This window comes from Salmo salar, chromosome 19, assembly GCF_965601325.2.
Source record: "Salmo salar chromosome 19, fSalSal1, whole genome shotgun sequence".
Taxonomy (NCBI): domain Eukaryota; kingdom Metazoa; phylum Chordata; class Actinopteri; order Salmoniformes; family Salmonidae; genus Salmo; species Salmo salar.
The window spans coordinates 90235483-90255675 of NC_138309.1; the positions used below are offsets into that span (position 1 = coordinate 90235483).

The window sequence follows — 20193 nt, forward strand, 5'->3', positions numbered from 1 at the left end:
AAGGAAGCTACTACACTAACCCAGTGGCTACGGTAAAGAGGAAAGGAAGCCACTACAGGTGATTTGACACGAAAATAACATTTCATTCATTAATACAGTTGATCAGGACAGCTTAGCAGGGTAGACATTTGACGAACTGACTTGTTTGAAAGGTGTCATCCTATGATGGTGCCACGTTGAAAGTCACTGAGCTCTTCGGTACGGGGCCGTTCTACTGCCAATGTTTGTCTATGGAGATTGCATGGCGGTGTGCTGGATTTTATGCAACGGGTGTGGCTGAAATAGCCGAACCCACTCATTTGAAGGGGTGTCCAAATAGTGCTGTACATATAGTGTATCAATAACTATGATGGGTGAAATTAAACCAATAAATAAACTTTGGTCACTTAATCATTTTTTATTTAGGTTGAGCAGTGTGGATTTATTGTCCACCACATATCAGTTGTTGAAAGAGTTGAGACCGACAAGTCTGTTGAAATGTGTAGCCAGGCTACATTCTGGATCGCCGACCGACGACCAAACCGCCTCGTCGCCGACCGACGACCAAACAAACCGCCTCGTCGCCGACCGACGACCAAACCGCCTCGTCGCCGACCGACGACCAAACCGCCTCGTCGCCGACCGACGACCAAACCGCCTCGTCGCCGACCGACGACCAAACCGCCTCGTCACTGCGACTCCTTGTTGTTTGAGTTCAAAACATCACCTTTTTTTATTTATTTTTTAAAGAAACTTAAAAGAATATATAATATATATATATATATATATATTATAAACAGAAACAACCTATATCTAGAAGATGAAGATGGCATTATGACATAGAAGAAGTAAAAACATGATCTGGGTAAGATAGAATGATTTCCATAAAGGAGAGTCCCAATGTCCTTTTCTCCCTCTCCACTCCCATCCGTCTCTCCTCCTCCTCCCTCTCCACTCCCATCCGTCTCTCCTCCTCCTCCCTCTCCACTCCCATCCGTCTCTCCTCCTCCTCCCTCTCCACTCCCATCCGTCTCCCCTCCTCCTCCTCCCTCTCCACTCCCATCCATCTCTCCTCCTCCTCCCTCTCCACTCCCATCCATCTCTCCTCCTCCTCCCTCTCCACTCCCATCCATCTCTCCTCCTCCTCCCTCTCCACTCCCATCCGTCTCTCCTCCTCCCTCTTTCCTAATGGAATGATCACAGCTCCCAGCACATAGGAAGTCCTTGTGATGTGTAAAAGTCTGTTACTGTACGTTTGTCTCTGTGTGTGTGTGTGTGTGTGTGTGTGTGTGTGTGTGTGTGTGTGTGTGTGTGTGTGTGTGTGTGTGTGTGTGTGTGTGTGTTTAAGAGTGTGTGATCAAGAGGCAGCCAGGGCCTTAACCAGGTAGAGCTTGTCTCCAGTCTGAGTGTATGTGTTTGTCAGTGTGTGTGTTTAAGAGGCAGCCAGGGCCTTAACCAGGTAGAGCTTGTCTCCAGTCTGAGTGTGTGTGTGTGTGTGTTTTAAGAGGCAGCCAGGGCCTTAACCAGGTAGAGCTTGTCTCCCTGCTCGCTGGTGAAGATGGGAGCCTTCTTGTAGTGTTCCACCAAGTCCTCCAGAGAACTGAACTTCCTCTGGCCGATGCAGTACACGACATCCTTCAACTGAACCTTAAAATGCTTGTTCTTCCCCTGGGCCTTCAGAGAGATGGAGAAATCACTGGGCTGGAGGGACGAAAGTGAGGGAGAGGGGGAGACAGAGAAACAGAAAAAGAGAGAAAGAGGGAGGGAGACAGAGAGAGAGGGAGGGGGGAGAGTGAGAGGGAGGGGGGAGAGTGAGAAGGGAGGGGGAGACAGAAACAGAAAGAGAGAGAAAGAGGGAGGGGGAGACAGAGAGAGAGACAGAGAGGGAGGGGGGAGACAGAGAGGGAGGTGAGAGACAGAGAGGGAGGGGGGAGACAGAGAGGGAGACAGAGAGGGAGGTGAGAGACAGAGAGGGAGGGGGGAGACAGAGAGGGAGGGGGGAGACAGAGAGGGAGAGAGAGAAGGGAGGGGTGAGACAGAAACAGGAAGAGAGAAAGAGGGAGGGAAGGGAGGGGGGTAGACAGAGAGAGACAGAGAGGAGAGAGAGAGAGAAAGAGAGGAGAGAGAGGGGGAGACAGAGCGAGAGAGAGAAGGGAGGGGGTAGACAGAGAGAGAGGGGGTAGACAGAGAGAGAGAGAGCGGGAAGGGAGGGGGGTAGACAGAGAGAGAGAGAGAGAGAGAGAGGGAGGGAAGGGAGGGGGGTAGACAGAGAGAGGAGAGAGAGAGGAGAGAGAGAGGAGAGAGAGAGGGGTAGACAGAGAGAGAGAGAGAGAGAGAGAGAGAGAGAGAGAGGGAGCGAAGGGAGGGGGGTAGATGGAGAGAGAGACAGAGAGAGAGATGGAAGGGAGGGCAAAGCGTTAAAACACAGGGCTCAGCTGGAATGTTGACATGTTAATAATCATCCTGCGATATTAAATCAATCCCCAGATCTGAGACATTGTTCCTACAGTCCTTACGTCACCAGCCTCTAAACCCGCTGACAGCTTTACAGCAACAGGACCATGACAGAGCGGATGATCACTAACATTCAGGACCATGACAGAGCGGATGACCACTAACATTCAGGACCATGACAGAGCGGATGATCACTAACATTCAGGACCATGACAGAGCGGATGATCACTAACATTCAGGACCATGACAGAGCGGATGACCACTAACATTCAGGACCATGACAGAGAGAATGACCACTAACATTCAGGACCATGACAGAGCGGATGATCACTAACATTCAGGACCATGACAGAGCGGATGACCACTAACATTCAGGACCATGACAGAGCGGATGACCACTAACATTCAGGACCATGACAGAGCGGATGACCACTAACATTCAGGACCATGACAGAGCGGATGACCACTAACATTCAGGACCATGACAGAGCGGATGATCACTAACATTCAGGACCATGACAGAGCGGATGACCACTAACATTCAGGACCATGACAGAGCGGATGACCACTAACATTCAGGACCATGACAGAGGGGATGATCACTAACATTCAGGACCATGACAGAGCGGATGACCACTAACATTCAGGACCATGACAGAGAGAATGACCACTAACATTCAGGACCATGACAGAGGGGATGATCACTAACATTCAGGACCATGACAGAGCGGATGATCATTTACGGCTGGAGACATAAAGGCAGATGGCAACTAAAACGTTGAGATAAATACATTACCTATCGTTCGCTCTACAACTGCTAGATGTCTCTGATGAGGAAGTCTACACTGAGCTACAGATGGCTGTATAGCTCTCTACAGATGGCTGTATAGCTCTCTACAGATGGCTGTATAGCTCTCTACAGATGGCTGTATAGCTCTACAGATGGCTGTATAGCTCTCTACAGATGGCTGTATAGCTCTCTACAGATGGCTGTATAGCTCTCTACAGATGGCTATATAGCTCTACAGATGGCTGTATAGCTCTCTACAGATGGCTGTATAGTTCTCTACAGATGGCTGTATAGCTCTCTACAGATGGCTGTATAGCTCTACAGATGGCTGTATAGCTCTCTACAGATGGCTGTATAGCTCTCTACAGATGGCTGTATAGCTCTCTACAGATGGCTGTATAGCTCTACAGATGGCTGTATAGCTCTCTACAGATGGCTGTATAGCTCTCTACAGATGGCTGTATAGCTCTCTACAGATGGCTGTATAGCTCTCTACAGATGGCTGTATAGCTCTACAGATGGCTGTATAGCTCTCTACAGATGGCTATATAGCTCTACAGATGGCTGTATAGCTCTCTACAGATGGCTGTATAGCTCTCTACAGATGGCTGTATAGCTCTCTACAGATGGCTGTATAGCTCTCTACAGATGGCTGTATAGCTCTACAGATGGCTGTATAGCTCTCTACAGATGGCTATATAGCTCTACAGATGGCTGTATAGCTCTCTACAGATGGCTGTATAGTTCTCTACAGATGGCTGTATAGCTCTCTACAGATGGCTGTATAGCCCTCTACAGATGGCTGTATAGCCCTCTACAGATGGCTATATAGCTCTACAGATGGCTGTATAGCTCTCTACAGATGGCTGTATAGTTCTCTACAGATGGCAGTATAGTTCTCTACAGATGGCTGTATAGCTCTCTACAGATGGCTGTATAGCTCTCTACAGATGGCTGTATAGTTCTCTGCAGATGGCTGTATAGCTCTCTACAGATGGCTGTATAGCTCTCTACAGATGGCTGTATCGCTCTCTACAGATGGCTGTATCGCTCTCTACAGATGGCTGTATCGCTCTCTACAGATGGCTGTATAGCTCTCTGCAGATGGCTGTATAGCTCTCTGCAGATGGCTGTATAGCTCTCTGCAGATGGCTGTATAGCTCTCTGCAGATGGCTGTATAGCTCTCTACAGATGGCTGTATAGCTCTCTACAGATGGCTGTATAGCTCTCTGCAGATGGCTGTATAGCTCTCTACAGATGGCTGTATAGCTCTCTACAGATGGCTGTATAGCTCTCTGCAGATGGCTGTATAGCTCTCTGCAGATGGCTGTATAGCTCTCTACAGATGGCTGAATAGCTCTCTACAGATGGCTGTATAGCTCTCTACAGATGGCTGTATCGCTCTCTACAGATGGCTGTATAGCTCTCTACAGATGGCTGTATAGCTCTCTACAGATGGCTGTATAGTTCTCTACAGATGGAGTTATAGATAACGGCCAGGACTCACCGATGACTCAGAGTCTCTGATGAGGAAGTCTCCCTCCGCTCCTCTCTGGTTGAGAGCCACCTCCGCCTGATGTCGCGTCACCTTGCCATAGTACCACTGCTTCCCCGCAAACCGCCCCACCGTGGCCGGAGAGATGTAGTCGCAGTCGGGCGTGGGCGGCCCCGCGGGGCCCGGTGAGGCATTCTGGGTAGTGGAGTCCTGCTGGGGAGGTAGCACAGTGACGTAGTTCTTAGGCACTAGTCCCAGCTGTCCATCTGCTTTACGGCACTTCCACCACTCAGGGTCGTTGTCTGGTTTCTCTACCACCTCCATCACCTCTCCCTTCTCAAAGTTCAGCTCCTCGTCGTTCCCCGAGCTGAAAGGGTAGAGCGCCTGCACCGAGTGGAGGACCCGGTTCCCGTTAGACGCACTGTGAACTACTGTCGCTATCTTTTCCGTCAGCGACCCCGCCGGGTCCCCCAAACCTCCTCCTCCCCCCGCTGTCCCGTCTGCGTCCTCCGTCACGTAGTTGGAAGGGAACCACCCGGAACAACCCTGGTACCCCCCACGCCACCAGCCATCGCTACACTTCTCCATGACGATGACGTGGGTGCCCTTGACCAACGAGAGCTCGTCCTCCCGCTCGGCGGTGTAGCTGAACTTGACGAGCGCCGGCAGGTTGAGGTCGTACAGGCGCTCGCCGTTGTCGGAGTACATGTCAGCGTCCGCGTTGGAGGCCGTGTCACGCATCCCCGTTTTCCGCTTCACCTTCCCAATGCCTGTTGGGAAACAACAGGAAAGGTTGTTATGGTTACTGAGAGGGTATTCAGACAGTTATATTATGGTCTATATTACGCCTTCCCTGTAGCTCAGTTGGTAGAGCATGGTGTTTGCAACACCAGGGTTGTGGGTTCGATTCCCACGGGGGGCCAGCACAGGAAAAAAAATAAAAAAAATAAATAACAAAATAAAAAACATGTATGAAATGTATCAAATGTATGCATTCACTACTGTAAGTCGCTCTGGATAAGAGCGTCTGCTAAATGACTAAAATGTAAAAAAATGTTAGGAGCTCTTATAAAGGGACATTCTGATACCTGTGTGATCGGGCATATAACAATAAATGCTATATGCCAGTGTTTCCCCTCAGTACGTGGAGTAGCTAGCCAAATAGAAAAAGTAGCCAGCCAGGCTCAACAAAGCTCTATACTGGTGGCCTCTGGTACATTTTAATGAGCCTGGCTTACCGGTCTGGTATCTCAGGCTTGTAAAAGAGGAGGACATTTTGATTGGTTCTCATACAGCTATTAGCATGCGCAACACCCCCCATTAGAGAGGTAAACAAGCCAAGCTAAAGTTAGGCTAGCTGGCTAGCTAGTTTAGCTAACTAACACTGAAAGGAGAAAAACTCAGTGATGGATCTTTCTGAAAAGGAGATACTGCCACAAAGTAACCACCAATTTAGGGATTAAAGCAGAGCAACTAGAAGCATTTTGAGCCTTTGGGGAAAAGCCTAATTTACCAGCTAGCTCTAGTCTTCAAGAAGCTAGGAAAACAGCCTTGAATTCTGACAGTCGTGTCCCTGCTAAAGACTGTGGTGGACGGAGGACCAAATCCGCCCGGCAACAGCCCTGGGTCTGAGTGGTGGTTGTGGAGGAAAACAAGAACGCTATATGGGAGGGTGCATAAGACCTCGTCTTCGGGAAGTCTGGAAATCTGGTTAGGGAAGACCGGGAAAGATGTATAGGCCTCTGTCCTATACTGCTCAGAAACCATCTGAATCCTTGTGGATGAAGTCCATACGACTAATGGTATGTACAATGATCAAGAACTGTACTTGATCGGTAAAGAATGTTACTGTGATGGATACATGTTCTAGAACTGTACTTCAACAGTATAGAATGTTACTGTGATGGATACATGTTCTAGAACTGTACTTCAACAGTATAGAATGTTACTGTGATGGATACATGTTCTAGAACTGTACTTCAACGGTAAAGAATGTTACTGTGATGGATACATGTTCTAGAACTGTACTTCAACAGTATAGAATGTTACTGTGATGGATACATGTAATGTCTGAGTGTTCTAGAACTGTACTTCAACAGTATAGAATGTTACTGTGATGGATACATGTTCTAGAACTGTACTTCAACAGTATAGAATGTTACTGTGATGGATACATGTAATGTCTGAGTGCTCTAGAACTGTACTTCAGCAGTATAGAATGGCCTATCTGGGTGATTTTTTTTCTCACCTGAATGATCTGAATCTAGGATTACAGGGACTCTCCGCAACTATATTCAATGAGCGGGACAAAATGCAGGCTATGATTAAGAAGTTGGATCTCTTCTCTGTCTGCATTAACAAGGACAACACACAGGTCTTTCCATCATTGTATCATTTTTTGTGTGCTCAACCGGTGTCGCTTATTCAGCCGACAGAAACTTTCAACCGGTTCTCCCCATTAAGCGAGTCGGAGTCGGAGGCCGAGACTTCTCTGGTCTCTACTCCTCCCGTTGTGGGGTCTGAGACGCCGACGGCTCCCACCATTAGCTCTGACAAATTGAAAACCCTAGTCATTGGCGACTCCATTACCCGCAGTATTAGACTTAAAACTAATCATCCAGCGATCATACACTGTTTACCAGGGGGCAGGGCTACCGACGTTAAGGCTAATCTAAAGACGGTGCTGGCTAAAGCTAAAACTGGCGAGTGTAGAGAGTATAGAGATATTGTTATCCACGTCGGCACCAACGATGTTAGGATGAAACAGTCAGAGGTCACCAAGCGCAACATAGCTTCAGCGTGTAAATCAGCTAGAAAGATGTGTCGGCATCGATTAATTGTCTCTGGCCCCCTCCCAGTTAGGGGGAGTGATGAGCTCTACAGCAGAGTCTCACAACTCAATCGCTGGTTGAAAACTGTTTTCTGCCCCTCCCAAAAGATAGAATTTGTAGATAATTGGCCCTCTTTCTGGGGCTCACCCACAAACAGGACCAAGCCTGGCCTGTTGAGGAGTGACGGACTCCATCCTAGCTGGAGGGGTGCTCTCATCTTATCTACGAACATAGACAGGGCTCTAACTCCTCTAGCTCCACAATGAAATAGGGTGCAGGCCAGGCAGCAGGCTGTTAGCCAGCCTGCCAGCTTAGTGGAGTCTGCCACTAGCACAGTCAGTGTAGTCAGCTCAGCTTTCCCCATTGAGACCGTGTCTGTGCCTCGATCTAGGTTGGGCAAAATTAAAAATGGCGGTGTTCGCTTTAGCAATCTCACTAGTATAAAGACCTCCTCCATTCCTGCCATTATTGAAAGAGATTGTGATACCTCACATCTCAAAATTGGGTTACTTAATGTTAGATCCCTCACTTCCAAGGCAGTTATAGTCAATGAACTAATCACTGATAATAATCTTGATGTGATTGGCCTGACTGAAACATGGCTTAAGCCTGATGAATTTACTGTGTTAAATGAGGCCTCACCCCCAGGTTACATTAGTGACCATACCCCCCGTGCATCCGGCAAAGGCGGAGGTGTTGCTAACATTTACGATAGCAAATTTCAATTTACAAAAAAAAAAACAACAATGACGTTTTCGTCTTTTGAGCTTCTAGTCATGAAATCTATGCAGCCTACTCACTCACTTTTTATAGCTACTGTTTATAGGCCTCCTGGGCCATATGCAGTGTTCCTCACTGAGTTCCCTGAATTCCTATCGGATCTTGTAGTCATAGCAGATAATATTCTAATTTTTGGTGACTTTAACATTCACATGGAATAGTCCACAGACCCACTCCAAAAGGCTTTCGGAGCCATCATCGACTCAGTGGGTTTTGTCCAACATGTCTCTGGACCTACTCACTGCCACAGTCATACTCTGGACCTAGTTTTGTCCCATGGAATAAATGTTGTGGATCTAAATGTTTTTCCTCATAATCCTGGACTATCGGACCACCATTTTATTACGTTTGCAATTGCAACAAATAATCTGCTCAGACCCCAACCAAGGAGCATTAAAAGTCGTGCTATAAATTCTCAGACAACCCAAAGATTCCTTGATGCCCTTCCAGACTGCCTCTGCCTACCCAAGGACGTCAGAGGACAAAAATCAGTTAACCACCTAACCGAGGAACTCAATTTAACCTTGCGCAATACCCTAGATGCAGTTGCACCCCTAAAAACTAAAAACATCTGTCATAAGAAACTAGCTCCCTGGTATACAGAAAATACACGAGCTCTGAAGCAAGCTTCCAGAAAATTGGAACGGAAATGGCGCCACACCAAACTGGAAGTCTTCCGACTAGCTTGGAAAGACAGTACCGTGCAGTATCGAAGAGCCCTTACTGCTGCTCGATCATCCTATTTTTCCAACTTAATTGAGGAAAATAAGAACAATCCGAAATTTCTTTTTGATACTGTCGCAAAGCTAACTAAAAAGCAGCCTTCGCAAATGGAGGATGGCTTTCACTTCAGCAGTAATAAATTTATGAACTTCTTTGAGGAAAAGATCATGATCATTAGAAAGCAAATTACAGACTCCTCTTTAAATCTGGGTATTCCTCCAAAGCTCCATTGTCCTGAGTCTGCACAACTCTGCCAGGACCTAGGATCAAGGGAGATACTAAAGTGTTTTAGTACTATATCTCTTGACGCAATGATGAAAATAATCATGGCCTCCAAACCCTCAAGCTGCATACTGGACCCTATTCCAACTAAACTACTGAAAGAGCTGCTTCCTGTGCTTGGCCCTCCTATGGTGAACATAATAAACGGCTCTCTATCCACCGGATGTGTACCAAGCTCACTAAAAGTGGCAGTAATAAAGCCTCTCTTGAAAAAGCCGAATCTTGATCCAGAAATTATAAAAAACTATCGGCCTATATCGAATCTTCCATTCCTCTCCAAAATTTTAGAAAAAGCTGTTGCACAGAAATGAACTCAAGCTTACGGACAATGTCAAACGTGAAATAGCGAAGCACCTGAGTGAGTTGGGTGAGCAATTACGCAGGTACTTTCCCGAAACGGACGACACAAACAACTGGATTCGTTATCCCTTTCATGCCCTGCCTCCAGTCCACTTACCGATATCTGAACAAGAGAGCTTCATCGAAACAAGCTGTTCTGTGAAAATGGAATTTAATCAGAAGCCACTGCCAGAAAACCTGCCTCAGGGCTCAAAACGAAAACCTGAACCTGCCTCGGGGCTCAAAACGAAAACCTGAACCTGCCTCGGGGCTCAAAACGAAAACCTGCCTAATAATATATAGCCCATGTTGACTGTATATTTTACTAGGGGGCATCACCACTCATAGATAGTGTTTTACTTGCAGGTGCCTTGGTGGAAGAGTGGGGTAACATCTCACAGCAAGAACTGGCAAACCTGGTGCAGTCCATGAGGAGGAGATGCACTGCAGTACTTAATGCAGCTGGTGGCCACACCCGATACTGACTGTTAATTTTGATCTTTGATCTTTGGTTTACCTGTCTCGGTGCGATATCATGGACATATAACTATGTTGTATGATTTCTGAATGGTTAAGAGCACCATATGTCTGCTGCAGAGGGACCAGAGAGAGCCATGAGGGAACTAGTTTAGATCAGTCATGGAAGTAGAAGTGCTACAACAAATTGGCTCCCTATTTTCAAAAAAAGATGGGGAACAAAAGCTATGAAGGAAACATACTGGAGTTTTGGTGCAGGTACAGAAATCTAGCAAAACGATACAACACAATATACCGTCAAAAATAACACCCCGATATGTAACTATCAATTTTTTCCCCCTAGTGCCCAGTCTAATGGTTCATCATCCAGCCTCTCTTCCCAGCCTGGAGCTTACTAGCTGCGCTGGACCCCAGCCCTCTACCTCGTGTAGCCTAGCCAGCTCTACCTCGTGTAGCCTAGCCAGCTCTACCTCGTGTAGCCTAGCCAGCTCTACCTCGTGTAGCCTAGCCAGCTCTACCTCGTGTAGTCTAGCCAGCTCTACCTCGTGTAGCCTAGCCATCTCTACCTCGTGTAGCCTAGCCAGCTCTACCTCGTGTAGCCTAGCCAGCTCGGGTAGCCTAGCCAGATCGGGTAGCCTAGCCAGATCGGGTAGCCTAGCCAGCTCTACCTCGTGTAGCCTAGCCAGCTCTACCTCGTGTAGCCTAGCCAGCTCTACCTCGTGTAGCCTAGCCATCTCTACCTCGGGTAGCCTAGCCAGCTCGTGTAGCCTAGCCATCTCTACCTTGTGTAGCCTAGCCAGCTCTACCTCGTGTAGCCTAGCCAGCTCTACCTCGTGTAGCCTAGCCAGCTCTACCTCGTGTAGCCTAGCCAACCCTACCTCGTGTAGCCTAGCCAGCTTTACCTCGTGTAGCCTAGCCATCTCTACCTCGGGTAGCTTAGCCATCTCTACCTCGTGTAGCCTAGTCATCTCTACCTCGTGTAGCCTAGCCATCTCTACCTCGTGTGGCCTAGCCATCTCTACCTCGTGTGGCCTAGCCATCTCTACCTCATGTAGCCTAGCCAGATCTACCTCATGTTGCCTAGCCAGATCTACCTCGTGTAGCCTAGCCAGATCTACCTTGTGTAGCCTAGCCAGCTCGTGTAGCCTAGACATCTCTACCTCGTGTAGCCTAGCCAGCTCTACCTCGTGTAGCCTAGCCAGCTCTACCTCGTGTAGCTTTGCCATCTCTACCTCGTGTAGCCTAGCCATCTCTACCTCATGTTGCCTAGTCATCTCTACCTCATGTAGCCTAGCCATCTCTACCTCGTGTAGCCTAGCCATCTCTACCTCATGTAGCCTAGCCATCTCTACCTCGTGTAGCCTAGCCAGCTCTACCTCGTGTAGCCTAGCCAGCTCTACCTCGTGTAGCCTAGCCAGCTCTACCTCGTGTAGCCTAGCCACCTCTACCTCGTGTAGCCTAGCCACCTCTACCTCATGTAGCCTAGCCAGCTCTACCTCATGTAGCCTAGCCATCTCTACCTCGTGTAGCCTAGCCAGCGCTACCTCGTGTAGCCTAGCCTGCTCTACCTCGTGTAGCCTAGCCAGCTCTACCTCGTGTAGCCTAGCCAGCTCTACCTCGTGTAGCCTAGCCAGCTCTACCTCGTGTAGCCTAGCCAGGCGGGTTACACCCTAGTAACCAGGGAGGCTGAGCTGATCTTTGGCCGGCGGTGAAAATGGTGTTACCGGACAGGAATGTCTTGGCAGACCAGGCGAGCTCTGACCTCCCCGTCATACCAACACACACACCACACACACACACACACACACACACACACACACACACACACACACACACACACACACACACACACACACACACAGAGAGAGAGCTTGGTGAGACATTTGTTAACTCCAACCCTGTTCCTGGATAGCAACTCTCCTGTAGGTTTTAACTCCAACCCTGTTCCTGGATAGCAACTCTCCTGTAGGTTTTAACTCCAACCCTGTTCCAGGAGAGATACCCTCCTGTAGGTTTTAACTCCAACCCTGTTCCTGGAGAGATACCCTCCTGGAGGTTTTAACTCCAACCCTGTTCCTGGAGAGATACCGTCCTGTAGGTTTTAACTCCAACCCTGTTCCTGGAGAGTTACCTTCCTGTAGGTTTTAACTCCAACCCTGTTCCTGGAGAGATAGCCTCCTGTAGGTTTTAACTCCAACCCTGTTCCTGGAGAGATACCCTCCTGGAGGTTTTAACTCCAACCCTGTTCCTGGAGAGATACCCTCCTGTAGGTTTTAACTCCAACCCTGTTCCTGGAGAGGGACCCTCCTGGAGGTTTACACTCCAACCCTGTTCCTGGAGAGATACCCTCCTGTAGGTTTTAACTCCAACCCTGTTCCTGGAGAGATACCCTCCTGTAGGTTTTAACTCCAACCCTGTTCCTGGAGAGATACCCTCCTGGAGGTTTTAACTCCAACCCTGTTCCTGGAGAGATACCCTCCTGTAGGTTTTCACTACAACCCCAGTTGTAACTAACCTGGTTCAGCTTATCAACCAGTTAATTATTAGAATCAGGTGTGCTAGATTAGGGTTGGAGTGTAAACCTACAGGACGGTATCTCTCCAGGAACAGGGTTGGAGTTAACCTGTTGGGGATAGGGGGCAGTATTTGCAAGGCCGGATAAAAAACGTACCCGATTTCATCTGGTTATTACTACTGTCCAGAAACTAGAATATGCATATAATTATTGGCTTTGGATAGAAAACACCCTAAAGTTTCTAAAACTGTTTGAATGGTGTCTGTGAGTATAACAGAACTCATATGGCAGGCAAAAACCTGAGAAGATTCCTTACAGGAAGTGCCGTCTCTGACCATTTCTTGGGCTTCTACACTCTCTTTATTGAAAACAGAGGATCTCTGCTGTAACGTGACACTTCCTACGGCTCCCATAGGCTCTCAGAAGGCGGCAAACCGCTGAATGATGTCTTTGCAGGCCCTGGCTGAAAAACAGTAGCGCATTTGGATAGTGGTCGATCTGAGAACAATGAGACTGAGGCGCGTGCACGAGGCGACACCATGTTTTTATTTTTTCGTCTTTGAACTAAAACAGGGTTTCCCGGTCGGAATATTATCGCTTTTTTACGAGAAAAATCGCATAAAAATTTTAAACAGCGGTTGACATGCTTCGAAGTACGGTAATGGAATATTTAGAATTTTTTTGTCACGAAACGCGTCGGGCGCGTCACCCCTTCGGATAGTGTCTTGAACGCACTAAGAAAACAGAGGATATTTGAACATAACTATGGATTATTTTGAACCAAACCAACATTTGTTATTGAAGTAGAAGTCCTGGGAGTGCATTCTGACGAAGAACAGCAAAGGTAATCAAATTTTTCTAATAGTAAATCGGAGTTTGGTGAGGGCCAAACTTGGTGGGGTTCAAAATAGCTAGCCATGATGGCTGGGCTATCTACTCAGAATATTGCAAAATGTGCTTTTGCCGAAAAGCTATTTTAAAATTGGATGTAGCGATTGCATAAAGGAGTTCTGTATCTATAATTCTTAAAATAATTGTTATGTTTTTTGTGAACGTTTATCGTGAGTAATTTAGTAAATTCACCGGAAGTGTTCGGTGGGAATGCTAGTTCTGAACGTCACATGCTAATGTAAAAAGCTGTTTTTTGATATAAATATGAACTTGATTGAACAAAACGTCCTAGGGGTGTCATCTGATGAAGATCATCAAAGGTTAGTGCTGCATTTAGCTGTGGTTTGGGTTTATGTGACATTATATGCTAGCTTGAAAAATGGGTGTCTGATTATTTCTGGCTGGGTACTCTGCTGACATAATCTAATGTTTTGCTTTCGTTGTAAAGCCTTTTTGAAATTGGACAGTGTGGTTAGATTAACGAGAGTCTTGTCTTTAAAATGGTGTAAAATAGTCATATGTTTGAGAAATTGAAGTAATAGCATTTCTAGGGTATTTGAATAACGCGCCACGGGATTCCACTGGCTGTTGAGTAGGTGGGACGATTTCGTCCCACATACCCTAGAGAGGTTAAAACCTACAGGAGGGGTATCTCTCCAGGAACAGGGTTGGAGTTAAAACCTACAGGAGGGTATCTCTTCAGAAACAGGGTTGGAGTTAAAACCTACAGGAGGGTATCTCTCCAGAAACAGGGTTGTAGTGAAAACCTACAGGAGGGTATCTCTCCAGAAACAGGGTTGTAGTGAAAACCTACAGGAGGGTATCTCTCCAGAAACAGGGTTGGAGTTAAAACCTACAGGACAGTAGCTCTCCAGTGCTGCATGTCATGATGACAGAGACATGTTTCGATCAATGAGTGAGAAGACTTGAAATAGACACGATGGTGGCGCACACCTTGTTGGATTACTTTATGGAGCAAAAAATGTGTTTATTTTAATAACGGAGCATTTTCTAAATTCAAACTGACCCCCTGCAACTGAACATAGACGTTTTGTGAGACTCCTGTTTCCTCGAATGGAGGACGAAGATGACATCGTTAAGATTGGTTGAAGACTCTGTGCTACACCAAACGGAAGCTATCCTGTAACTCCCAGTAATGGACACCAACAATCTGTGGTTAAATCACACTAACTGGTGTAACAGTCTGTGGCTAAGAGAACTGGTGATCAGCAGATGATGGGAGAGGTGGTCATGATGAAACTGCCATTCACAAAGGAACACACTAAGCTCAGGGAATACTTGCACAGCTGTGGGAGGAGTGTTGTCATGATCGACCAAACTGCCATTCAGCTCCTCATGAATCATCTGCTTGAAATCCAGCATAATGTCTAATCCCTCGAGAGGAATACACTTCACTGGATACAGTTCTGCTACAATGACACACCGCAGGCAAAGGAATTCTGTTTCAGTATCTAGAATCCACTGCAGGAAGAAGCCCAGGCACCACAAGGTATCGTCTGGAAGACAAAAACTATACTCTATTGTACAGTTTGAACAACAGTTGAACCATGCCAGCTTAACTTTAACATTAGGGACTAGTTAAACCTGCATAAATGTGCAAAGGCACAGGGACTACATTAAAACAAATATCTACCCTAATAGGAAGAAATATGGCATAACCTTCAACCATTGCACAGTGACCAGAACATACAAATGAGCTTAGGTAGGTAGGCAGACAGTATCTACCTATAGCCATGTCTATCAGGCATGCTCAGGCAAATATTTTTATAGCTACAGTTTCAGAGATTTTCTAACAGTAAATTGTTGTAATATTGTTTCTCCTCACTATCTTGCAACATGCCTGTAATGTAGTGAGATTGAAATACATCCATGGTCATAATCATAACCAATGTCAACCCTCATCCATTATGTTACATAGCTAGCTAGTAAAAATTATCTAGTTGCTGATGTTACACATTTGCGAACAAGTTACAAATGTGAGGCGTGGCGCATAAGTTAGCAGGCACCAGGCTAACTAGCTAGCCAACTCCAGTCAGGTGCTAACGTTTGCTGGCAAACCTAGCTTTTGGTGGCTGTTTGTAACATTGTAGCTTGCTGTTTAGTAGCCATATCTACTACTAAAAAGAGAAGAGGTGTTTACAATAAAGATACAAAAGATCTCAGATTGTAAAACCTCTTCTATTTTTAGTCATAGATATGGTTACCGGTAGTTGGTTGGTTAGCTAGCTAGCTAAGTTACCAAACAGAAAAATTATTTGATTTCCCCCCCACTGTAATACAGTAGTATTTCAGCCAGCAATACACAATATGGGTTTCAGTAGATAAACTAAAGTTAGCTAGATGGCTTACAGGAAAAATAACTTACTTAGCTAGGTACCGTATTTGTCATCTGACCTCTTGGTGCCGACATCGGCTGTAGCTTCATCGGTTGAGCTTCTAACTTTAGCTAAATTCAACTCTTTGTTTTCGAATCCTCTTCTCTATATTCAGGTTGAAACATGTATGGCTGAATGTCACCATGTAGCTAATAGATGCTCCATCGTTGAATTCGTGTTGATGAGAGGAATCACTTGAAGCCATTGAGTCTGGTCAGTTCTTTCAGTTTTACCCAAAGGATTGTTGTTAGTGTCCGCCTCCTTTTAAAAAAAAGGCCGTCTTGGGGGAGGGACAGGGCCGGAGCACGAAGCACTGCCCAACACAAGTTGTAGTCTTTCAAACACAGGAAAAAAAAATGTGTCTGCTTGAATATTAAGCAATGAATCCGCCAGTAGGAACATGGCTGAAATGGCTCTATCAAACATGGCCAACCATGTCTACACAACAGAAACGTATAGTGCGATCAACGTAACATCGAGCCTTCGCCAAATGCCACAAAGCAGGACTACAGTTATTTTTTAAATCTCGGAAGCCGTCAAAGGGTGTACCATGCAGCGTGCGAAGCCCTGACCTTGCCTTCCTCACTGTCTTAGAAATGCCTCAGACATTTAGGGTGTCATACATAGAACTCTGTTTAATATTGGATCTTTAGGGTGTCATATATAGAACTTGGTTTAATATTGGATCTTTAGGGTGTCATATATAGAACTTGGTTTAATATTGGATCTTTAGGGTGTCATATATAGAACTTGGTTTTATATTGGATCTTTAGGCTGTCATATATAGAACTTGGTTTTATATTGGATCTTTAAGCTGTCATATATAGAACTTGGTTTTATATTGGATCTTTAGGGTGTCATATATAGAACTTGGTTTTATATTGGATCTTTAGGCTGTCATATATAGAACTTGGTTTTATATTGGATCTTTAGGGTGTCATATATAGAACTTGGTTTTATATTGGATCTTTAGGGTGTCATATATAGAACTTGGTTTTATATTGGATCTTTAGGCTGTCATATATAGAACTTGGTTTTATATTGGATCTTTAGGGTGTCATATATAGAACTTGGTTTTATATTGGATCTTTAGGGTGTCATATATAGAACTTGGTTTTATATTGGATCTTTAGGCTGTCATATATAGAACTTGGTTTAATATTGGATCTTTAGGCTGTCATATATAGAACTTGGTTTAATATTGGATCTTTAGGCTGTCATATATAGAACTTGGTTTAATATTGGATCTTTAGGCTGTCATATATAGAACTTGGTTTAATATTGGATCTTTAGGCTGTCATATATAGAACTTGGTTTAATATTGGATCTTTAGGCTGTCATATATAGAACTTGGTTTTATATTGGATCTTTAGGGTGTCATATATAGAACTTGGTTTAATATTGGATCTTTAGGCTGTCATATATAGAACTTGGTTTTATATAAACCTATTTTTCTACACGTGTACCAAGATGAAAGTAGTGTTATCACACTGAGTATCAAGGGAATTGACTTCGCTCTTCCTCCACTATTCAAAACACCCACTTTGCATTAAAACAGCATGGAAGCAGAGACTGAATGCTGTATTTGCCTGGCTGGATGCTCAGTCACACACACACTCCCTGCCATGCTAATATCAGGTAGTTATGGAGGTGAATGGTAGTTTGCATCCTCTGGAGTGATAGGAAGATGGTATCTAGGGCAGTTCATTTTTTAAACTATTATTTCCCAGGGACAGCTGCCCACACAAACCGGTGACCCAGATGCCCCGAAAATATGTTAGCAAAATAAAAAGTCTAAGTAACATCTTGTCTTATCATCAGGTGAATGATAATGGCAAGTAATCAACATTTTAAAATGAATAGATTTGAATCGACAGTTTATTATTTTGACCTGCCACACAGTTCATTGGAAGTGTAAACTAAGTCTATTAACTAGATAGGTTAAGGTATCTTAGCGGAGTAGATAACATTGTAAAGCAAATTCTGTGCAAATCTACACAGTTTGGCATGGAGCTAAGAGATAACGTTGCAGTTTTAAAGCTCATTTCCTGCACAGTGTTCCAGACTGTGACCCTGTGACTTGGCTGTGTGATATTGGTCACACTGGTGCGAGCTGCACATTCTCCCTGGTCACCTAAATAAAAACGTCATTTTTGGGGCGGATAAAACCATGCATTTGTTAAACGGGAAAGTGCATTATCCTCATGATTCCTGTAATAAAAGTGTCTTCCCTGCTGCTGTGCCTGTCTATAATGTCTAAAAAAATCCCATCACACACACACACACACACACACACACACACACACACACACACACACACACACACACACACACACACACACACACACACACATCACCGTTCAAAAGTTTGGGGTCACTTAGAAATGTCCTTGTTTTTGAAAGAAAAGCACATTTTTGCTCCATTAAAATAACATCAAATTGATCAGAAATACAGTGTAGACATTGTTAATGTTGTAAATGACTATTGTAGCTGGAAACGTCTGATTTGTAATGGAATATCTACATAGGCGTACAGAGGCCCATTATCAGCAACTATCACTCCTGTGTTCCAATGGCACGTTGTGTTAGCTAATCCAAGTTTATCATTTTAAAAGGATAAGTGATCATTAGAAAACCCTTTTGCAATTATGTTATCACAGCTGAAAACTGTTGTTCTGATTAAAGAAGCAATAAAACTGGCCTTCTTTAGACTAGTTGAGTATCTGGAGCATCAGCATTTGTGGGTTCGATTACAGGCTCAAAATGGCCAGAAACAAAGACCTTTCTTCTGAAACTCATCAGTCTATTCTTGTTCTGAGAAATTAAGGCAATTTCATGCGAGAAATTGTCAAGAAACTGAAGATCTCATACAACGCTGTGTACTACTCCCTTCACAGAACAGCACAAACTGGCTCTAACCAGAATAGAAAGAGGAGCGGGAGGCCCCGGTGCACAACTGAGCAAGAGGACAAGTACATTAGAGTGTCTAGTTTGAGAAAAAGACGCCTCGCAATAGTATTCATCTCCCTTGGCATTTTTCCTTTTTTGTTGCATTACAACCTGTAATTTAAATTTATTTTTATTTGGATTTCATGTAACGGACATACACAAAATAGTCCAAACTGGTGAAGTGAAATGAAAAGAATAACTTTTCAAAAAATAAAAAACGGAAAAGTGGTGCATGCATATGCACTATTCACCCACTTTGCTATGAAGCCCCTAAATAAGATCAGGTGCAACCAATTACCTTCATAAGTAACATAATTGGTTAAATAAAGTCCATCTGTGTGCAATCTAAGTGTCACATGATCTGTCACATGATCTCAGTATATATACACCTGTTCTGATAGGCCCCAGAGTCTGCAACACCACTAAGCAAGGGGCACCACCAAGCAAGCGGCACCATGAAGACCAAAGGAGCTCTCCAAACAGGTCAGGGACAAAGTTGTGGAGAAGTACAGATCAGGGTTGGGTTCTAAAAAAATATCAGAAACGTTGAACATCCCACGGAGCACCATTAAATCCATTATTATTAATAAATGGAAAGAATATGGCACCGCAACAAACCTGCCAAGAGAGAGCCGCTCACCAAAACTCACGGACCAGGCAAGGAGGGCATTAATCAGAGAGGCAACAAAGAGACCAAAGATAACCCTGAAGGAGCTGCAAAGCTCCACAGCGGAGATTGGAGTATCTGTCCATAGGACCACATTAAGCCGTACACTCCACAGAGCTGGGCTTTATGGAAGAGTGGCCAGAAAAAAAGCCATTGCTTAAAGAAAAAATAAGCAAACGTGGGAGACTCCCAAAACATCGGCAGGGACTGGGAAACTGGTCAGAATTGAAGGAATGATGGATGGAGCTAAATACAGGGAAATTCTTGAGGGAAACCTGTTTCAGTCTTCCAGAGATTTGAGACTGGGACGGAGGTTCACCTTCCAGCAGAACAATGACCCTAAGCATACTGCTAAAGCAACACTCGAGTGGTTTAAGGGTAAACATTTAAATGTCTTGGAATGGCCTAGTCAAAGCCCAGACCTCAATCCAATTGAGAATCTGTGGTATGGCTTAAAACATTGCTTTACACCAGCAGAGCCCATCCAACTTGAAGGAGCTGGAGCAGTTTTGCCTTGAAGAATGGGCAAAAAGCCCAGTGGCTAGATGTGGCCAAGCTTATAGAGACTCCAATAGACTTGCAGCTGTAAATCCTGCAAAAGGAGGCTCTACAAAGTATTGACTT

General features: G+C 45.2%; 1 protein-coding gene across 3 annotated transcripts in view; it reads right to left on the bottom strand.

Moving 5' to 3' along the window:
* Positions 1 to 377: 377 nt before the first annotated feature.
* The window catches only part of LOC106594850 (SH2/SH3 adapter protein Nck1), a 138866-nt gene continuing 119050 nt past the window's right edge, over positions 378 to 20193 (bottom strand). For all 3 annotated transcript variants that reach the window (XM_082966027.1, XM_082966026.1, XM_082966028.1), the window contains 2 exons: positions 4732 to 5489; positions 378 to 1680 (listed from right to left, as the gene is read on the bottom strand). In XM_082966027.1, the coding sequence (XP_082822153.1) occupies positions 1480 to 1680; positions 4732 to 5489 (959 nt within the window). In that variant the 3' untranslated portion in view covers positions 378 to 1479. The remainder of the gene's footprint in view (positions 1681 to 4731; positions 5490 to 20193) is intronic.